Genomic DNA, 19,478 nt, shown 5'->3' with positions numbered 1-19,478 from the left:
ATTGAAGTATATGGACATACAACAGAGTTATTGTCATATGTGTCATAGTGGTTGATATTTTTATATACTACAAAATCCCCGCAATAAGTCTAATTACCATCTGTCACCATAAGTGTATTACGATATTGTTGACTATTTCCTAGGCTGTATATTACATCCCCATGATTTTATAACTGGACATTTGGATGTATTAAGCCACTTCACCTCTTTCACTCAACTTCATTCTCTTCCCCCTTAAATAACCATTTGTTTTCTGTATTTTTGGGTCTGTTTCTGGTCTTTTGTTCATTTTTGTTTTTTAGAGTCTACATATGTGAAATCATATGCTATTTGTCTTTTCTGTCTGCCTTATTTCTTAGCATAATGCACTCATCTTCAGTTTCTTTCACCACTGTCTTAACAGTGTCCAGGTACAAATCTTTTATCTCTGGTTAAATATATTTCTAGGTATTCTTTTTCATGCAAACATAAAAGGCATTATTTTCTTAATTTTTCTCATAGTTCTGTATTATATAAAAATTAAACAGATTTTTATAAATTCTGTATCCTGCTATTCTAAAATTTTTTGGTGGTGTCTTTAGGGTTTTCTGTATATAACAGCAGGTCATTTGTAAGTATTGACAGTTTTGCATCTTCCAATCTGATTTGGATTCCTTTCATTTCATTTTCTTATCTAATGGCCACAGCTAGGACTTCCAGTACTATATTGCATGAAAGTGGTGAGAGTGGACCGCCCTGTCTTATTAATGATCTTAGAGGAAAAGCTCTCCATCTTTCACCATTGAGTATGATGTTAGCTTTGGGTTTTTCATTTATGGCCTTCATTGTGTTGAGGTACATTCCCTCCAGACCCACCTTTTTTTTTTTTTAATCATAAATGGATGTTTATTTTGCCACTTTTTCAGTAATGAGATGATCAAATAGTTTTTATCCTTCCTCTTGCTAATAGGAAAACTATGTGGAATCCCACCAAATAAGCTCTCATTTCTGATAGGCATTGGGCCTTTGTGGTGAATATTAAGAAACAACAGTTATTCTTTTATCTATTGAGTGCTTGCAGGGTGTCAAGAACCAAGCTAAGCATTTAAAGGAACGATTTTATTCAATCTTCTGAACAGCCTTTGAGGTAGAAGTGTTTCTTATCCTCGTTTTACAGGAGCAAGTGTAAAGAGTGAAATCAAGATGGAGTTGAATCCTTGATTGGCCGCTTACACTACGTGTGCACTGAGCAACTTAATCTCTTGAAATTCCAGATTCCTCCTTAAGCATGGGGAACAGGATCACTATTTTATAAAATTATTAGAAACAGTAAATGAGAATATGGTAAAAGAGCCTAATACACACTGGGTGCTTGATTTTTGAAACCACTTTAGAATATGGACTATTTCTGAATCAACAATTTAGGTTCTCCCTCCCCTAAGAGCGATGAGGCCCTGCACCACAGATGTGAGAATCACTGTTAATTTCTGTTACCAGACAGGCACCAGGAAAAGTGTGACATAGCCTGGCATCAAAAAAAAAAAAAAAGAAAAAAGAAAAGAAAAGAAAAAATCAGTAGGAACCGTGGTCTGGAGTCCAACAAGGGCATTCACATTGAAACACACCGTGGAGGCCTAAGGAACTACCCCACACTAGCTGCGGCTTACATGCTGACAGCTATGACTCCTGGGTCTGTAGCTGAAAGATTCTAGATTCTGTCTGCCTCTCATTTATTTTGTGACTTTGGGGTTTGAGGAGGCCAAGTGATTTTCCAAAGTAGAACTCAACAGTGGTCTGCATCTCAGAGAGAATGCTACAACAGGTTGGTTAAGCATATCAATTTTGAAGGACTTCTTGGATTCTTCTTGCATAAAAAATTCCTACGAGTACAATAAACAGGTTGCAAGGGCTCCAGTAAGATGACAGTGCAGCAGATGATAACAGGCACCTGGGGAATTCCCTTTGGCAACAGATTCAAATGTATTTTTGCAGACATTGATTAATGAAGCTTCTTTTCCCCTGTGAGGAGCAGACCCAGATACCACTGCTTTTCTGCAGGTGTGTTGAAAGGTGGGAACCCTGGGAAAGAGGGTCAAGTCATATCCCCAGGGGAACATCAAAAGAGATCTGAGCTCAGTCTCCTACATGCCCCAGCTGTTACTTACAGATGCTCCCCCAAAAGGATCGAAAGTGCTTTTCCAGGCCAAAGCTGGAATCTCCCTGACCCAAAAGAAACACACATCACCTTACCATTGTGGCTGAAATACCGCTATTTATTAAAAAGGCAGAACATAATGCAGCTGTAGTGATCCAGGTTCCACAGTTCTCAAAACACTAGCTGTAAATCACCCTGAGGCTTGTCATTCCCTTGGGTGGAAGCAAAAGTGCTTTCATGGCCCCAGAAAGACTAAACTGTTGTACCGTACTATGAAGGATACAGCTAATAAAGGAGCAGAAGCAGCTTGGAAAAGTAAAGCTCCCATTCTATCCTGTCCAGAGTGCAGACATCTCCCTCTGAGCAGTAGCCTCAAGTGACACAGGTCCGTCCTCCCAACCAGCTGCCAGAGCAAGAAGAATGTGGTTTTCCTAAAGGCAGTGGAAGGGAAATCTGAGAGTATAACTGCCATTTCCTACAGACAGGACAACATAATCAGGTGCTGCAGTGTCTGGAGTGGTCTGGGGGGGGAGATTTCCTGACGAGGAACCTGAAGGTTCTATCTGGAACACGGAAAAGAGACTTGTAGATTTGGAGGTCCATCAGAAGACAATCACAAGACGCTCACTCAGTTGCCTTCTTAAGAACAAAACTGCAACTGGATCAAATGTACCCAAATTAAGGGCTCAGATGTTCTATATAGTGGATACTCTTTTTACTTGTAGTACTGTCTTCAAAGGTTTCTTTCCAAACAGGGTGAAGTGCTCTGAGATCATGTACAAAACTTGACACACTGTCAAGTGGGCTCATGTGCAAACATTACTCCCAGGGTTGGACAGCCCTGGTGTGTGGGAAGTGTGTGCATACAGAAGCAGAGACTGGAATGCCTGGAACCCTGTCTGGTATTTCCACCATAGGCATCTTTGCCACAAGCATTTTCACTGCATAACTCATTGGCCAGAAGGCAATTTGGCCATAAAAGATAAAATAACAAAAAACAAAAGAGGGACCTTACTAATTTCTTCATTATGTCCTTTTTAAGAGAAGTATCCATTCTCCAAATCCTAGGATCCACATTTGTAACCGAGCTTTGTATTACATTATGAAAACCTTCTACATTTCTGTTCATTCCTAGCATAATGATGCATGTCTATCAAGAGATGTTCAAAAGTTCTATGGGACATACAAAAGAAAAGCTGTAAGGCATTTCTGAGTTATTATAAATGATAAACTACCATTCTGTATTACAGTATGGTATGCAATCTGGCCTTGTAGTCTTATTTCACACTTCCAGTTAGTTACTGTATTTTCTATCAAGTTGCTATATGGAGTTATCATCCACTGTTTCAAGACCACCATGTATCCTGGTCATAGACCATTAGCAGGGCTAAGATTCATGTAATAGAAAAATGAGAACGTAGTTTGGTTTCATTTCTCTATTGACAATCAGTTATTTTCTCTCTGACAGCAAAATTGCCTTACGGCCAATTTACTTAGGTGGTAAAAATGCTTGCATCAAGGCTCTGCAGAACTGCCTGGAACAGGCTCTTTGGGTGCCTGGATGGGAATGAGGCACGGTCACTTGATTCCAATAGGTAAGGGGGTATCTTTGCAGAACAGAAGTTAATAGTGTACTGGGTCAATTCACCTCAAATTCCGAGCAGCTGGAAGGAGTTAATGAGCAAGCAGTAAATTTGCATTCAGTAGGGGCTGAGATATTGCTCAGGCTCTTCCCAACTCAGGAACATGGTTTGGTAAAACATGACCCGTCCACAAAGGCAATTCTCCTTTAGACTAAAGTGACCCATAGGTGTCCTCTTTAACTCTGGGTAACTGGTGTTGGAAATTGGGTATAATTCATCTTGTTCAATTACCTGCTCCCACGCACCCCCCCCCCCCCCCCCCCCCCCCCAATGCTTCAGCTGTGAGGAAATGCTGGCTGGAGTAAGGACACCATGCACATGCATATTTGCAGGCATCCTTGGGTGCTTTGCAAGCCTGCCCCCCTCCTTCCAAAACTGGCAAAGGAGACACCAGAAGGTTCCAAGACTTGCTGCAGATCCCTTCTCAAAACTAATGATGGTCCTGGAGCTCAGACCTAGAGATCCCACTGCCTCTCTTCTAAATAAGGTTGAAACCCTTGATTCTTGTACACCTAGAGATTCTAAAATATTCTTTCCACAGTCAGTACACTTTCCAGTGTGCTCCTGAAAGCTGGAGACAGGCCCTAGGCAAGCACATGATATTCCAGGATCGTACTGCCTCTGGACTTGCAAGCCCTGGGTCTGGGAGCGAGGCAGAGAGGGGAAGGAGCCCAGCAACTAAGAAAATTAGCAAGACTTGCCCCTTCAAGTAACTAGGCACTACCAAATGCATATTAAAAACATCATCTACAAGATTTTTTGACCTATGTGCACATTGAAACCTACCATCACTTTACATTCCCTGGCAAGAGGCAACATGTTCCAGCAGAGCCAGGCTAGGCCACTACCCAGTCCCTGCTACCCCTGCAGGTACGTGGCACCTGGTGGCTCCCGCCCCAGGGCATTAATGTGTGGGAGGGCACCTGCTGCAGCTGCTAATTTCTCGCTGAGCTTCTGGTTCACCAGCTCCAGGCGGCGACCATTCTTCCGTGTCTGCCTCAGTGCCCTCTTGACCTTCTTCACCCGATCCCGAAGCTGTTTGTTCCGCTTCTCCAGAGTGGCCACCTTCTGCTGCAGTTTCTTGACGTGGTCCTCCTCCTCAAACAGAGCCTTCTGCACGGACGAACACATGAGCTGGGGGGGGGGGGGGGGAAGAAATGCCATGGGAGAGGCAGGCGAGTTTCATAAAACCTCCCTAGAGCAGTGTCCCTGGGTGCTGTCACGTACCCAACAACACAGACTCTGACAGCCAATGGCTCCAACCCCAGGCTGAGGACAACCCTCAAGGCCCCTTCTTGGTTTCACCCTGTGAACCCTGCCCTAACAGCAAATATAAAGTACCCTCTCTGGGGTATCTTCCATAGCTTAATTTTTAAAAGCTATTGCATATTTTGTCTTTTTAAATGCTTACCAACTTGTATACTATTGATTCCCTGAGGGGATTGGTGACTTTTCACTTTTTGCTCTGATTCGGCAATTTTGCCTATTCTAACCTGGCTTTAAAACATTTTCCAGGAAAGCCTAAGTGTGAGGATCTGCCATAGAGGACATTCAAAGTATTTTAACTTAAAGGGCTTTGCTGCACTATGCATCAAATACTCCTACTCTGGGAATCATTCTGGTCATGGCAGGATGGGCTTGAAGGAAGGGGCACTTTTAAAACCTCAGTTTTTGCTTCTTACCAAAACCCCCCTGGTTCTTTTGGTTGTGGTTTGGTGTAACAAAATTTAGAATATTTTTTCTGTAAAAAAAAAAAAACACACACACACAAAAGAAACACAACACAAATCAATTAAAAAAAGAGCTCCAATAAATCAATAAGTAAAAGACCAAAACCCAAAACAAAAAAATATACAAAGTGGGGCACCTGGCTAGCTCAGTCAGTAGAACATGTGACTCTTGATCTCAGCGTTGTGGGCTCGAACCCCACATGGGTGTAGAGATTACTTAAAAAAATCTTTATTAAAAAAAAATACCCAAAGAATAGGGATAGTTCACTGGAAAGGACATATAAAGATACATGCCAATTAGGGCATTAATGAACTGCTCTTTTTCAGACTGGCAAAATAAAGTCAATAGTTGGAGAAATAGGCACTCTTATCCTGTGGATAGAGTGTAAACCTCTATAAAAAGTGATTTGGCTATATCTACCAAAATGAAAACTGCATATTCCCTGTGACTTAGTCATTTTGGAACTTGATCTCATTGAAATACTCCCACATGTACAAACATATATATACAACAAATAATATTGTCCTAAGATTGAAGAGTGACATTAGCATCATGGCAGCCTAAGACATCCCTCGTTTTTGTCCCCCAGCCCCACAGTAAAAATTGCGCATCCATCCCTAAATATTAGTGCCTTTGAGAGAGCTATGGGATCCAGGAGGAGTCTGGGCCACCCATGTATCAGGTAACAGGCAGAGAGACGTCATTCCTACCTAGGAACCCTGCAGTCATCTGCGTACCACCAGTTCCAGGGTCTCTCAGTCAGAGGACCTCAACAGATTTCTCCAAAGAAGATATAAATACAGCCAACAGGTATATGCAATGGTGCTAGACATCACTGCTCATTGGAGAAATGAAAATCCATACCACAATATCATCACCTCCTACCTATTAGAATGGCTTTTATCAAAAAGACAAGAGATTCCAGTTCAAGATGGTGACATAAGAGGATCCTGAACACCTCTCCTTCCATGGACACACCAAATATACAGCTACCTAAAGAACAATTTCCTCTGAAAAATAAATTAATTGAGTGACTCCTATATATTATACAAACAAGCAAAAAACCCACATTGCAATATGTAGAAGAGGCCAAGACACATACCATCAACCCCAACCCCAGTGCCACAACTCAGAATTGGGAGGGAACTCACAATTCTGAGCTTCTCCTTGAGGAGCAAAGGATTTGAACCCCAACTGTTAAGATGTGTATCTGAGACAGGAGCCCCTGTGCAACAGGTAGCTTCAAAAGCCACCAGACTTATGTCCATGAGACTCACAGGCTATGCAAAACTAAAAACCTCATGGCAACCATCCCTCAGGACCCAGTGTAGAAGCAGCAGACTGAAAAGCACCCCATCTTTCTGTGAAAGAAGTCTATTTGCTTATCTTAGAGTTTTGGCCTGATAAGCAGGTTTCTAATTTAACAAACTGATAAGACTCTCCAAAGACTGTGGAGGCCTGTGGGAGTCCTCTTCATGCTCCCCCTCTGTTCCAGGTTAACCTCAAGAAAGGAGCTTGTCTACACATCTGGCACCCTGGCTTTTGTGTCTGATGCTCAGAGGACCCATCCCTTGAGAACATGGCACATGTTTATGAGTTCATTAGGACAGTAGCAACCAAAGAAACACTTATTAACTGTCTAGCACCACAGACCTCAGCACACAGGGAGTATACAGAAATGCCCATCTTCCTATCTTCCCCTGAAAGAGAAATCTGCAAACTTTAAAAGTTACTACCTCAAGTTCTGCTTTCCAATCAGCCTGAATCCAGATGCTGACTGAGATCCTCCCCTTTGAGACACTGAAAGGTCTTGGCACAACCTCCACTTCTGGGAGCCACTAAGAATAAAGCAGGCTGCTTGGACAGTCACAGAGGTTGAGAGACAGCCAAGAGCTAATAAGCCAGAGGCGAATGGGAGACTTGGCTCTTTTATCTAATGCATAGAAACCAATACAGAGAATAGATCAAAAGGAAGAAACAGAGGAATATGTTCCAGACAAAAGAACAGGATAAAACCCCAGAAAAAAACCTTAATGAAATGGAGATAAGTGATTTGCCTGACAATGAGTTCAAAATAACAGTGATAAAGATGTCCACTGAATTCAAGAGAATAACACATGAATCAAGTGAAAATTTCAACAAGAATAGAACAAAGTACCTAATAGAAGTGACAGAGCTGAAGAATACAATAACTGAACAGAAAAATACTACAGAGGAGTTGCACAGCACACTTGAAGACACAGAAAAAAGGATCCATGAATTCAAAGGGCAGTGGAAATTATCCAATCAGAGCAGCAAAAAGAAAAAAGATTGGGGACCCCGTAATGTGAATGTTGGTCTGCTTGATGTTGTCCCCTAAGAGAAATAGAGAAAGAGGCAGAAAATGTATTTAAATAATAATGGCTGAAAACTTCCCTAACCTGGGAAAGGAAAACAGGCATGCAGATCCAGGATGCCCAGAATATTAAGATGAACCCAAAGAGATTAGCACTGAGATACACTATGATTAAATTGTCAAATTTAAAGATAAGGAGAGAATCTTAAAAAGAGGGAAAAAAAAAACTTGTTATGTACAAGGGGACCCGCCACACACGAGACTATCAGCAGATTTTTCAGCAGAAATCTTCCAGGCCCATAGAGACTTGCATGACATATACAGGCATACCTCATTTTGCTGTGCTTCACAAATACTGCATTTTCTACCAACTGAAGATTTGTGGCAATTTGCTGAACAAGTCTATTGGTGCCATTTTTCCAACACTCACTTTGTGTCACATTTTGGTAACTCTTGAAACATTCAAATTTTTTCCTTATTAAATGTCATGGTGACCTAGGATCTTTGATGTTACTCTCATACTTGTTCTAGGGTGTCACTAACCACACCCACATAAGAAGGTAACTTAAATGTGTGTTTTCTGACTGCTCCACCAACTGGACATTTCCCCAATCTCTTTCCTTCACCCTTGGGCCTCCCTGTGCCCTGACACACAACAATAGTGACATTAGGCCAGTTTATAACCCTACAATGGCTTCTAAGTGTTCCAGAGAAAGGAAGAGTCGCCTATCTCTCACTTAAATTCAAAAGCTAGAAATAATTAAGCTTAGTGAGGAAGGCATGGCAAAATCTGAAACAGGGCTGAAAGCTAGACCCCTTACACCCAATAGTTAGCCAAGCTGTGAATGCAAAGGAAAAGTTCTTCAAGGAAATTAAAGGTGCTACTCCATTGAACACACAAATGATAAAAAAGCAAAACAGCTTTTTGGCTGAAGTGAAGAAAGTTTTAGTGGTCTGGAGAGAAGATCGACCAGCCACAGAATTAAGCCAAAGCCTCACCCAGAACAAGGTCCCAGCTCTCTTCAATTCCATGAAGTCTAAGAGAGGTGAGGAAGCTACAGAAGAAAACTATGAAGCTAGCAGAAGTTGGTTCATGAGGTTTAAGGAAGACACCATCTCCGTAACATCCAAGTGCAAGGTGAAGCACCAAGTACAGATGAAGAAGCTGCAGCAAGTTATCCAGGAGATCTACCTGAGATAATTAATGAAGGTGGCTGCACTAAACAATAGATTTTCAATGTAGTTGAAACAGCCTTCTATTGGAAAAAGATGCCATCTAGGGCTTTCATAGCTAGAGAGAAGAAGTTAATGCCTGGCTTCAAAACTTCAAAGGACTGGCTCTTTTGTTAAAGGCCAATGCAGCTGGTGACCTTAAGTTGAAGCCAATGCTCATTTACCATTCTGAAAATCTTAGGGCCCTTAAGTATTATGATAAATCTACTCTGTGTTCTATAAATAGAACCAAAAAGCAGGCTGAATATGGTTCAGGTTAAAAAACAAAACCAACATGGTTTACTGAATATTTTAAGCCCACTGTTCAGATTTGCTCAGAAAAAAAGATCTCTTTCAAAATATTACTGCTCATTGACAATGTAGCTGGTCACCCAAGAGCCCTGATGGAGATGTGCAATGAGATTACTGTTTTCATGCCTGCTAACACAATAGCCAGCTGCAGCCCATGGACCAAGGAGTCACTTCATATTTCAAGCCTAATTATCTAAAAAAATACACGTTAAAGGCTATAGCTGCCATAGATAGTGATTCCTCTGATGATCTGGGCAAAATAAAAACGATTCTAGTTGCCAGTAAGAACATTCATAATTCATAGGAAAATGTCATACATCAACATTAACAGGAGTTTGGAAAAAGTTTATTCCAGCCCTCATAGATGACTTTAAAGGGTTCAAAACTTTAGTGGAGGAAGTCACTGCAGATGAGGTGGAAGTAGAAAAGAACCAGAATTAGAAGTGGAGCCTGAAGATGGGACTGAATTATTGCAATCTCATGATAAAACTTGAACAAATGAGGAGTTGCTTCTTCTGGATGAACAAAGAAAGTGGTTTCTTGAGACGGAATCTACTCCTGTTGAAGATACTATCAAGATTGTTGAAATGAAAACAAAGGATTTAGAACATTACATAAACTAAGTTGATAAAGCAACAGGGTTTGAGAGGATTGACTCCAGTTTTGAAAAGGAAGTTCTATGGGTGAAATACTATGAAACAGCATCACGTGCTATAGAGAAATCCTTCATGAAAGGAAGAGTCAATCACTCTGGTAAACTTCATTGTTGTCTTAAAGAAATTGCCCCAGTCTCTTCAACCCCCACCCTGATCAGTCAACAGCTATCAATGATAACTACTCTGACCTGAAAGTTCAGATGATGTTTAGCATTTTTTAATAAAGTATTTTTAAATTAAGGTATGTATATGTATTTTTTAAGATATAATACTATTGTGCACTTAACTTTTATATATACTGGGAAAACAAAAAACTCATTTTACTTGCTTTATTGCAATAGTCACTTTATCGTGGTGGTCTGGAAATGAACCCACAATATCTCAGAGGTATGCCTATAGATATAAAGAGTGGAAAGAAAAAACTGCCCACCCAGAATACCCTACCCAGTAAAACTATCCTTCAGAACTGAGCGTTTTCCAGAGAAGCAAAAGCAAAAGGAATTCATCAGCACTAGACCCACCTTTCAAGAAATATTAAAGCTGAAAAAAAAAAGCATAACACCATATGCAGGTATAAATCTCACCAGTAAAGGTAAATATATACTAAAATTCAAAATAATGTAATGTTATAAAGGCAGTGGGTTAATCACTTATAATGCCAGTATGAAGGTTAAAAAACAAAAGTAGTAAAAATAACTATACACATATATGTTAATGGATAAAAAGATGTTGCAAATTGTGACATCAAAAACAAAATGGAAGGGGAGAGTTAAAATGTGGAGCTTTAGAATGCTTTCAAAAATAAGTTCTATGATCTTTAAATTACTGTTTAATAAGTTGTTTTATATAGATTTCATGGTAACTACAAAGCAAAAACCTATAGTAGATATACAAGATAAAGGTTTCTAAGCATACTACTACAGAAAATCATCAAATAACAAAGAGAGCACTAGGAAAAGCAAGGGATAAAGGAATTACAAAACAACCAGCAAACCATTAACAAAATCGCAATAAGTACATATCTATCAATTATTAAATGTAAATAGTCTAAATGATCCAATCAAAAGGAATGGTTTAATGGATCAAACACATGACCCATCTATATGCTGCCTACAAAAGACTCACTTCAGCTTTGAAAACACAAAGACCGAGGGTGAAAGGATGGAAAAGAACATCCATGCAAATAGAAACTAAAGGAAAGCCAGGGTAGCTACACGGTTATCAGAAAAATAGACTAAGAGAAAGGCTATAATAAACACAGATCATGATATAATGATAAGGGAATCAATTCATCAAAGGGATATGACATTTGCAAATATTTGGGTACCCTATAGAGGAGCACCTAAATATATAAAGGAGATATTAATAGACCTAAAGAGAGAAATAGACAGTCATACAATAAGGGACTTTACTATCCCTCCATCAAAAATTAATAGATTGTACTTAAACTACATGTTAAGCCAGATGGACTTAATGGATACATACAGACTCTTTCATCCAGAAACAGCAGAATACACATTCTTCTGAAATGCACATAGAACACTCTCCATGATCGATCCTATATTAGGCATCACATCACATATCTTAATTAGAAAACTGAAATCCACATATCAAGCTGTTTTTCTGACGAAAATGGTATTAATTACAAGAAGAAAATTGGAAAATTTACAAATATGTGGAGACTAAACATGCTCCTGACCAGTGGATCAAACAAGTAATCAAAACAGCAGAAAAAGCATTTGACAAAGTACAGCATCCTTTCTTGACTCAAACTCTTCACAGTGTAGGGATAGAGGGTACATACCTCAATATCATAAAAGCCATCTATGAAAAACCCACAGCGAATATCATTCTCAATGGGGAAAAACTGAGAGCTTTCCCCCTAAGGTCAGGAATGCGGCAGGGATGTCCACTCTCACCACTGCTATTCAACATAGTAGAAGTCTTAGCCACAGCAATCAGACAACAAAAAGAAATAAAAGGCATGAGAATCAGCAAAGAAGAAGTCAAACTCTCAGTCTTTGCAGATGATATGATACTTTATGTGGAAAACCCAAAAGACTCCACCCCAAAACTGCTAGACCTCATACAGGAATGCAGTAAATTGGCAGGATATAAAATCAATGCACAGAAATCAGGTGCATTTCTATACAGCAACAACAAGACAGAAGAAAGAGAAATTAAGGAGTCAATCCCATTTACAATTGCACCCAAAACCATGAGATACCTAGGAATAAATCTAACCAAAGAGGCAAAGAATCTATACTCAGAAAACTATAGAATACTCATGAAAGAAATTGAGGAAGACACAAAGAAATGGAAAACGTTCCATGCTCATGGATTGGAAGAAAAAATATTGTGAAAATGTCTATGCTACCTAGAGCAATCTACACATTCAATGCAATCCCCATCAAAATGCCATCAACTTTTTTTCAAAGAAATGGAACAATCCTAAAATTTGTATGGAACCAGAAAAGAATAGCCAGAGGAATGCTGAAAAAGAAAACAAACCAGGTGGCATCACAATTCCGGACTTCAGGCTCTATTACAAAGTTGTCATCATCAAGACAGTATGGTACTGGCACAAAACAGACACATAGATCAATGGAACAGAATCGAGAGCCCAGAAATGGACCCTCAACTCTATGGTCAACTCGTCTTTGACAAAGCAGGAAAGAATGTCCAATGGAAAAAAGACAGTCTCTTCAACAAATGATGTTGGGAAAATTGGACAGCCACATGCAGAAGAATGAAACTGGACCATTTCCTTACACCACACACAAAAATAGACTCCAAATGGATGAAAGACCTAAATGTGAGACAAGAATCCATCAAAATCCTTGAGGAGAACACCACAGGCAGCAACCTCTTCGACCTCAGCTGCAGCAACTTCTTCCTAGAAACATCGCCAAAGGCAAGGGAAGCCAGGGCAAAAATGAACTATCGGGACTTCATCAAGATAAAAAGCTTTTGTACAGCAAAGGAAACAGTCAACAAAATCAAAAGACAACTGACAGAATGGGAGAAGATATTTGCAAATGACATATCAGATAAAGGGCTAGTATCCAAAATCTATAAAGAACTTATCAAACTCAACACCCAAAGAACAAACAATCCAATCAAGAAATGGGCAGAAGACATGAACAGACATCTCTGCAAAGAAGACATCCAAATGGCCAACAGACACATGAAAAAGTGCTCAACATCGCTCGGCATCAGGGAAATCCAAATCAAAACCTCAATGAGATACCACCTCACACCCGTCAGAATGGCTAAAATTAACAAGTCAGGAAACGACAGATGTTGGCGAGGATGCGGAGAAAGGGGAACGCCCCTACACTGTTGGTGGGAATGCAAGCTGGTGCAGCCACTCTGGAAAACAATATGGAGGTTCCTCAAAATTTGAAAATAGAGCTACCCTATGACCCAGCAATTGCACTACCGAGTATTTACCCCAACGATACAAATGTAGTGATCTGAAGGGGCATGTGCACCCCAATGTTTAGAGCAGCAATGTTCACAATAGCCAAACTATGGAAAGAGCCAAGATGTCCATCAACAGATGAATGAATAAAGATGTGATACACACACACACACACACACACACACACACACACACACTGGAATATTATGCAGCCACCAAAAAAAAAAATGAACTCCTGCCATTTGCAATGATGTGGAAGGAAATAGAGGGTATTATGCTAAGCAAAATAAGTCAATCAGAGGAAGACAAGTATCCTATGATCTCGCTGATATGAGGAATTTGAGACACAAGACAGAGGATCATAGGGGAAGGGAGGGAAAAATGAAACAAGATGAAACCGGAGAGGGAGACAAACCATAAGAGACTCTTAACTCAGGAAACAAACTGAGGGTCGCTGGAGGGGAGGGGGGTGGGAGGGATGGGGTAGCTGGGTGATGGACATTTGGGAGGGTAGGTACTATGGTGAGCACTGTGAATTGTGTAAGACTGTTGAATCACAGACCTGTACCCTTGAAACAAATAATACTTCATATGTTAATTAAAAAAATTAAAACAAAAAAATACAACATACCAAAACTTACAGAATGCAGTACAATCTGAGAAACAAGAAATTCAAATAAACAACCTTTACACTTCAAGCAACTAGGAAAGGAAGAAAATACAAAGTGCAAAGTTAGTGAAAGGAAGGAAATAATACAGATCAGACCAGAAAAAAAAGGAGAATAAAAAAACAAAAAAGATTAGTGAAACAAACAGACTAGACCAGAAATCAAAGAGAAGTTACAACTTTTACCACAGAAACTGGACAATTAAAAAAAATGGATAAATTCCCAGAAACATAAAACCTACCAAGAGTGATTCAAGAATAAATAGAGAATCTGAACAGATTACTAGTAAAGAGATTGAATCAGTCCTCTGTAAATCAAAAACCTGCCCAAAAAAAGTCCAGAAGCAGAATGCTTCAGTGATGAATTCTACCAAACATTTAAAGAAATATTAATACCACTCCTTGTGCAAACCTTGCAAATTCATTTTATAAGACTATCAATTATCTTGATATCAAAATCTGACAAGGTCACTACAGAAAACAAATTATAGGTCAATATCCCTGATGAACATATAGGAAAAAAACCCTCAACAAATTATTAGCAAATGAAATTAAACATAAGATCATACACCACAATCAAATAGGATTTATTTAAAGGATGCAAAGGCAGTTCAACATCTGTAAATCCATCAGTGTGATACACCACATTAACAAAATGAAGGATAAAAACCATATGATCATCTCAATCAATGCAGAACAAGAAATTGACAAAATTTAACATCCCTTCATGATGAAAACTCTCAGTGTTATAGAAGGACTGTACCTTAACATAATAAAGGCCATACATGAGAAGCTTACGGCTAACACCATACTCAGTGGTGAAATGCTAAAAGATTTCCCCCTAAGATGAATAACAAGATAGGGTTGCCTACTCTACTCTCACCACTTTTAAATCCTAGCTACAGCAATTAGACAAAAAGAAAAGGTATTCCAATTGGAGTAGAAAAAGTAAAACTGTCTCTGTTTACAAAGGACATGGTATTACATTTAGAAAATCCTAAAACTCCACAAAAAAACTGGTAGAGTAAAATAGTTCTGTAAAATTGCAAGAGACAAATATATTAAAATCAGCTGTGTCTCCCCACTCTAATAAACTATCAGAAATAGAAATTAAGAAAACCCATTTACAACTGCACCAGAGCATATAAAATCTAGGAATAAATTTAACCAAAAAGGTAAAAGACCTGTACACCAAAAAACTAAAATTAAATACAACCCCTACCTAAATTCTAATGGAATTTTTCACAGAAATGGAATAATCATAAAGTCTGTATGTAACCACAAAAGTCCCTGAATAACCAAAGCAATTCTGAGCAACAAAGATGAGACAACACACTTCCTAATTTCATACTATATCACAAAACTACAGTAATCAAATAGTATGATACTTGCATAAAATCAGACACAGATCAATAAAACAGAGTCCAGAAACAAACCCCTGCATATACAATCAATTAATTTACAACAGGGAGAAAAGAATATACAATGGGGAGAAGACAGTTTCTTTGATAAAGGGTGCTGAGAAAACTGGACCCCCATCTTACACCATACACAAAATTCACTCAAAATGAATTAAAATATTTGAATGGAAGACCTGAAAAACCTAAAACTCCTAAAAGAACACATAAAGGCTAAGCTCCTAGGCACTGGTCTTGGCAATGAATTTTCGGATTTAACACCAAAACAAAAAAGCAACAAAACCAAAAGTAAATAACTGGGACTCCATCAAACCAAAAAGCTTCTGCACAGAAGAACCATGAACAAAATGAACAAACCACCTAGGGTAGACTGGGTAGATGGTGGAGTATGAGGATCCTGAGCTCAACTTGTCCCACAGACACAACTACATGTATTTTAACTCTCCCTGAAAACAGGCAAAGCAGATCCTCCACAGCTAGTTGTAGAGAGAAGGCCACATGGAAAAGGTTAAGAAGGGGTAGGAATGCAGTCAGGAACTAAACCTCTGGTGCTACCAACCACAACAGTAAGGAATATCACAAACATAGAAAAGAGAGGGGATCACACCCCACATGGGGCATTACTAACCACCTGGCCTAGGGACTCACACTAGGAAAACAAGTCCCCATAAGGTCTGGCATTGAAAGTCAGTGGTTCTTAACTCTAAGAGCACCTAAGGGTGATAGGAAACCGAGTTCCCACCCTTAAACAGCCAGCATTCCCACTAACTCTGCCCAAACACAGTTTGAAAAGCACCTAGGATATACGTGGAAAGGATTTGTTGACTAATCGGATGCCAGAAGTGCAGCCATCTGCAGGAGATTTCTCCAGGAACAAAAGTGCTGACAGGTACTGTTTTTCTTGCCCTCCCCCAGCCTAGACAGCCTGACACTTGGAGAGTGTTAACACTGGCTGTCACTGCAAACCCCACCCCAGCAGTCAGTCCTCCAAAATGACTCCTGCCCCACCACACCCAGCAGGCAGCCCAGCATGGGACTGGCACCTCTCCAGGCCAGTGACTCTGGTCCTGAGGTGGGGGGTAGCTAACACCACACACCACTACACCCACAGCTCCCGCAGTCAAGCCTCTCATTGACTGTGCAGGGAGCAAGCCCTACTCATCAGTACACTCACAGCCATCCTAGTGGTAAGTGCAGACACCCAGGCTGGTTAAGTGCGAACCCCCTCCCCCCACCAGTCAGCCCAGCCTCTACTTTGCACATAGGGAGTGAGACATGTACACCAGTGGGCCCATGGCATATAAAGTGGGTCAGTGCAGCGAGCTGAGCTGAGGGCCAGCTCCACTTATGAGCATGCTCACATCAATCATGGTTCAGCCACAACCAGAGAGCATACACAGCCCACACAGGGGACATCCCTGGAGTACCTGGCTCTAGTGACCAGAGGGACCTGGACCACAGGGCACTATAGGATTCCATATACATAAAGCCACTACTTTCAAAAACTTAGTTGGCCTACCTAATACATAAAAACAAACAAAGAGAGTTAGACAAAATGAGACAGAGGCAAGTATCTCAAATGAAAAAAAAAAAAGACAAAATCACAGTAAAAGAGCTAAAAGAAACAAACAATCTGGTTGATAAAAAGTTCAAAGTGATGGTCATAAAGATACTCACTGGACTTGAGGGAAGAGTGGATAAACTCAGTGAGCACTTCAACAGAGACAATATAAAACAGAGCCAAAGAATACACTAACGGAAATGAAAAGTACACTAGAGGGAATCAACAACAGATTAGAGGACGCAGAAGAATGGATCAGCTTGCTGGAAGACAGAGTAATGGAAAGCAATCAAGCTGAGCAGCGAAAAGATAAAAGTGTATTAAAGGAGAAGGGAAGATGGCAGCAGAATAAGAGGACCCTAAGCTTTGCCCAACCCAAGAATACAACTATGTAACTATATCAAATCATCCTACATACCCCAGAAACCAACCTGAAAACTGGCAGAACAAACTCCACAACTACAGGTGGAGAAGAGGCCACATCGAAGAAGGTGGAAAGGGCAGAAACACGGTTTGGGAGAGAAACAGATCGTGGTCACTGCAGTCATGGAGAAGGGTAAAAGACAGGAGCGCATAGGGGAAAGTAATCCCCATAGCAAGTGGCTTAGAAAGTGCGAGAGGCCACGTTTTCTGACTTTTGGCAACCAGTGGGGCTTAAAGTCTGGAGTTTTAAAGGTCAGTGGGCTTTGCTTGGGGAGAGCCCAGAGTGCGCTGGGGCTGCTCTTGGAGAGAAGGAAGGGCAAACAGCCCACAGCATACAGCATGGAAACTGATCTGAAGACCATCTGGGAACACAGTGGGAAGGTTATTTGTGCATCTCTGAGTATGTCCCAGAGAAGCAGCATTCATGGGGAGACCCCTCCCAAGGAACAAAGGAACCGGCAGGTGCCATTTCCTTCCCCAGCCCCTCAGCATAACCACAGGACCACCTGCAGGAATCAGTGTAGAGCAGACATTAGCTGCCTAATTTGCTTACACCAAGCCTCCCCCCAACCCACTCCAGTGGAAGTGCCCTTCCCAGTCATGACTGCTTTAGTCCCAGCATGGCAGGCCCTATCTTCCAGAAGATCAACCCAAACCCTTACCCCACACCATGTCTCCTGACCTAGGAGCTTTGCAGGACCTCAGTTCTGGAAGTGGTGGGGACAGATTTCATTTCACAAGCAGACCAGAACACAGCTAGTTAAAAATTGCCACATTCAGGCCAGGGACCGAACACTGCCCACAAATAGAGCCTCTGAAGATGGCTGGCCTGAAAGATAAAGGAACAAGGACTAAATAGAGTGCACACAGCACACACTGGAGATACTCCCTGAAGTGCCAGGCTGTGAGGAACAAGGGACACTATACAGCAGGGCACTACAGGATTCCTTCTTCATAAAGCCATTACTCTCAGGAGAGGTAGCTGACTTTGCTGACAAAGAAGCAGGCACGAAGACTTAGACAAAATGAGAAGACAGAGGAATTTGTCCCAAATGAAAGACCAGGATAGAACCACAACCAGAGACCTATGTGAAACAGATCTAAGTAATATGCCTGATAGAGACTTTAAAGTAATGATCAAGAAGATACTCACTGGGCTTGAGAAAAGAGTGGAAGGCATCACTGAGACCAGTTAACACAGAGACAAGAAATAAGAGCAGAGATAAAAGAGTTAATCAACAAAATGAGAAACATGCTTGGCGGAAAGAATAGCAGACTGGAAGAAGCAGAGAAATAAATTAATGACCAAGGAAACAGAATAATGGAAAGTAATCAAGATGAACAAAAGAGGAAAAAAAAAATTATGCAAAATGAGAATACTTAGGCAACTCAGTGACTGACTCCATCAAATGTAATAACATCCTCATTATAGGAGTCCCCAAAGAAGAGGGAGAAAAGGAGCTGGAGAATTTCTTTGAAGAAATAATAGCTGAAAACTTCCCTTATCTGGGGAAGGAATCAGATATCCAGATCTAGAGGCACACAGAACGCCCCCCCCCCGACAAAATGAACAAAAGCAGTTCCATACCAAAACATACTGTAATTAAAATGGCAAAATATAGCGACAAAAAATATTAAAAGCAGCAAAAGATGAAGTAACACACAAGAGAAACCCCCTAAGGCTAGCAGGGGATTTTGCACAAGAAGCTTTCAAAGTACAAGGGAGTGGCATGATATATTCAATGTGCTGAAAGGGAAAAATCTGAATACCCTATCCAGCAAGGATATAACACAGAATAGAAGGAGAGATTAAGAGCTTTCCAGACAAAAACTAAAGGAGTTCATGACCACTAAATCAATCCTGCAAGAAATATTAAGGGGGATTCTTTGAGTGGAAAGGAAAACCAAAAGTGATAGTATAAATTTAGGAAACACAAAAGTGGGGGGGGATGAGTATTTATG

At 40.5% G+C, this 19,478-nt stretch overlaps 1 protein-coding gene across 1 annotated transcript in view; it reads right to left on the bottom strand.

The window, feature by feature from the left end:
- Nucleotides 1-2,231: 2,231 nt before the first annotated feature.
- The window catches only part of CCDC3 (coiled-coil domain containing 3), a 119,880-nt gene continuing 102,633 nt past the window's right edge, over nucleotides 2,232-19,478 (bottom strand). Inside the window, exon 3 of the mRNA XM_025853581.2 lies at nucleotides 2,232-4,911. Coding sequence (XP_025709366.1) covers nucleotides 4,636-4,911 — 276 coding nt within the window. The 3' untranslated portion in view covers nucleotides 2,232-4,635. The remainder of the gene's footprint in view (nucleotides 4,912-19,478) is intronic.

Source organism: Callorhinus ursinus, unplaced genomic scaffold (assembly GCF_003265705.2).
Source record: "Callorhinus ursinus isolate GAN/ISIS: 27379988/994484 unplaced genomic scaffold, GSC_fseal_2.0 scaffold36, whole genome shotgun sequence".
Classification (NCBI taxonomy): domain Eukaryota; kingdom Metazoa; phylum Chordata; class Mammalia; order Carnivora; family Otariidae; genus Callorhinus; species Callorhinus ursinus.
The sequence above is the reverse complement of the archived record's forward strand: the minus strand, read 5'-3'. Positions and strand labels throughout refer to the sequence as shown.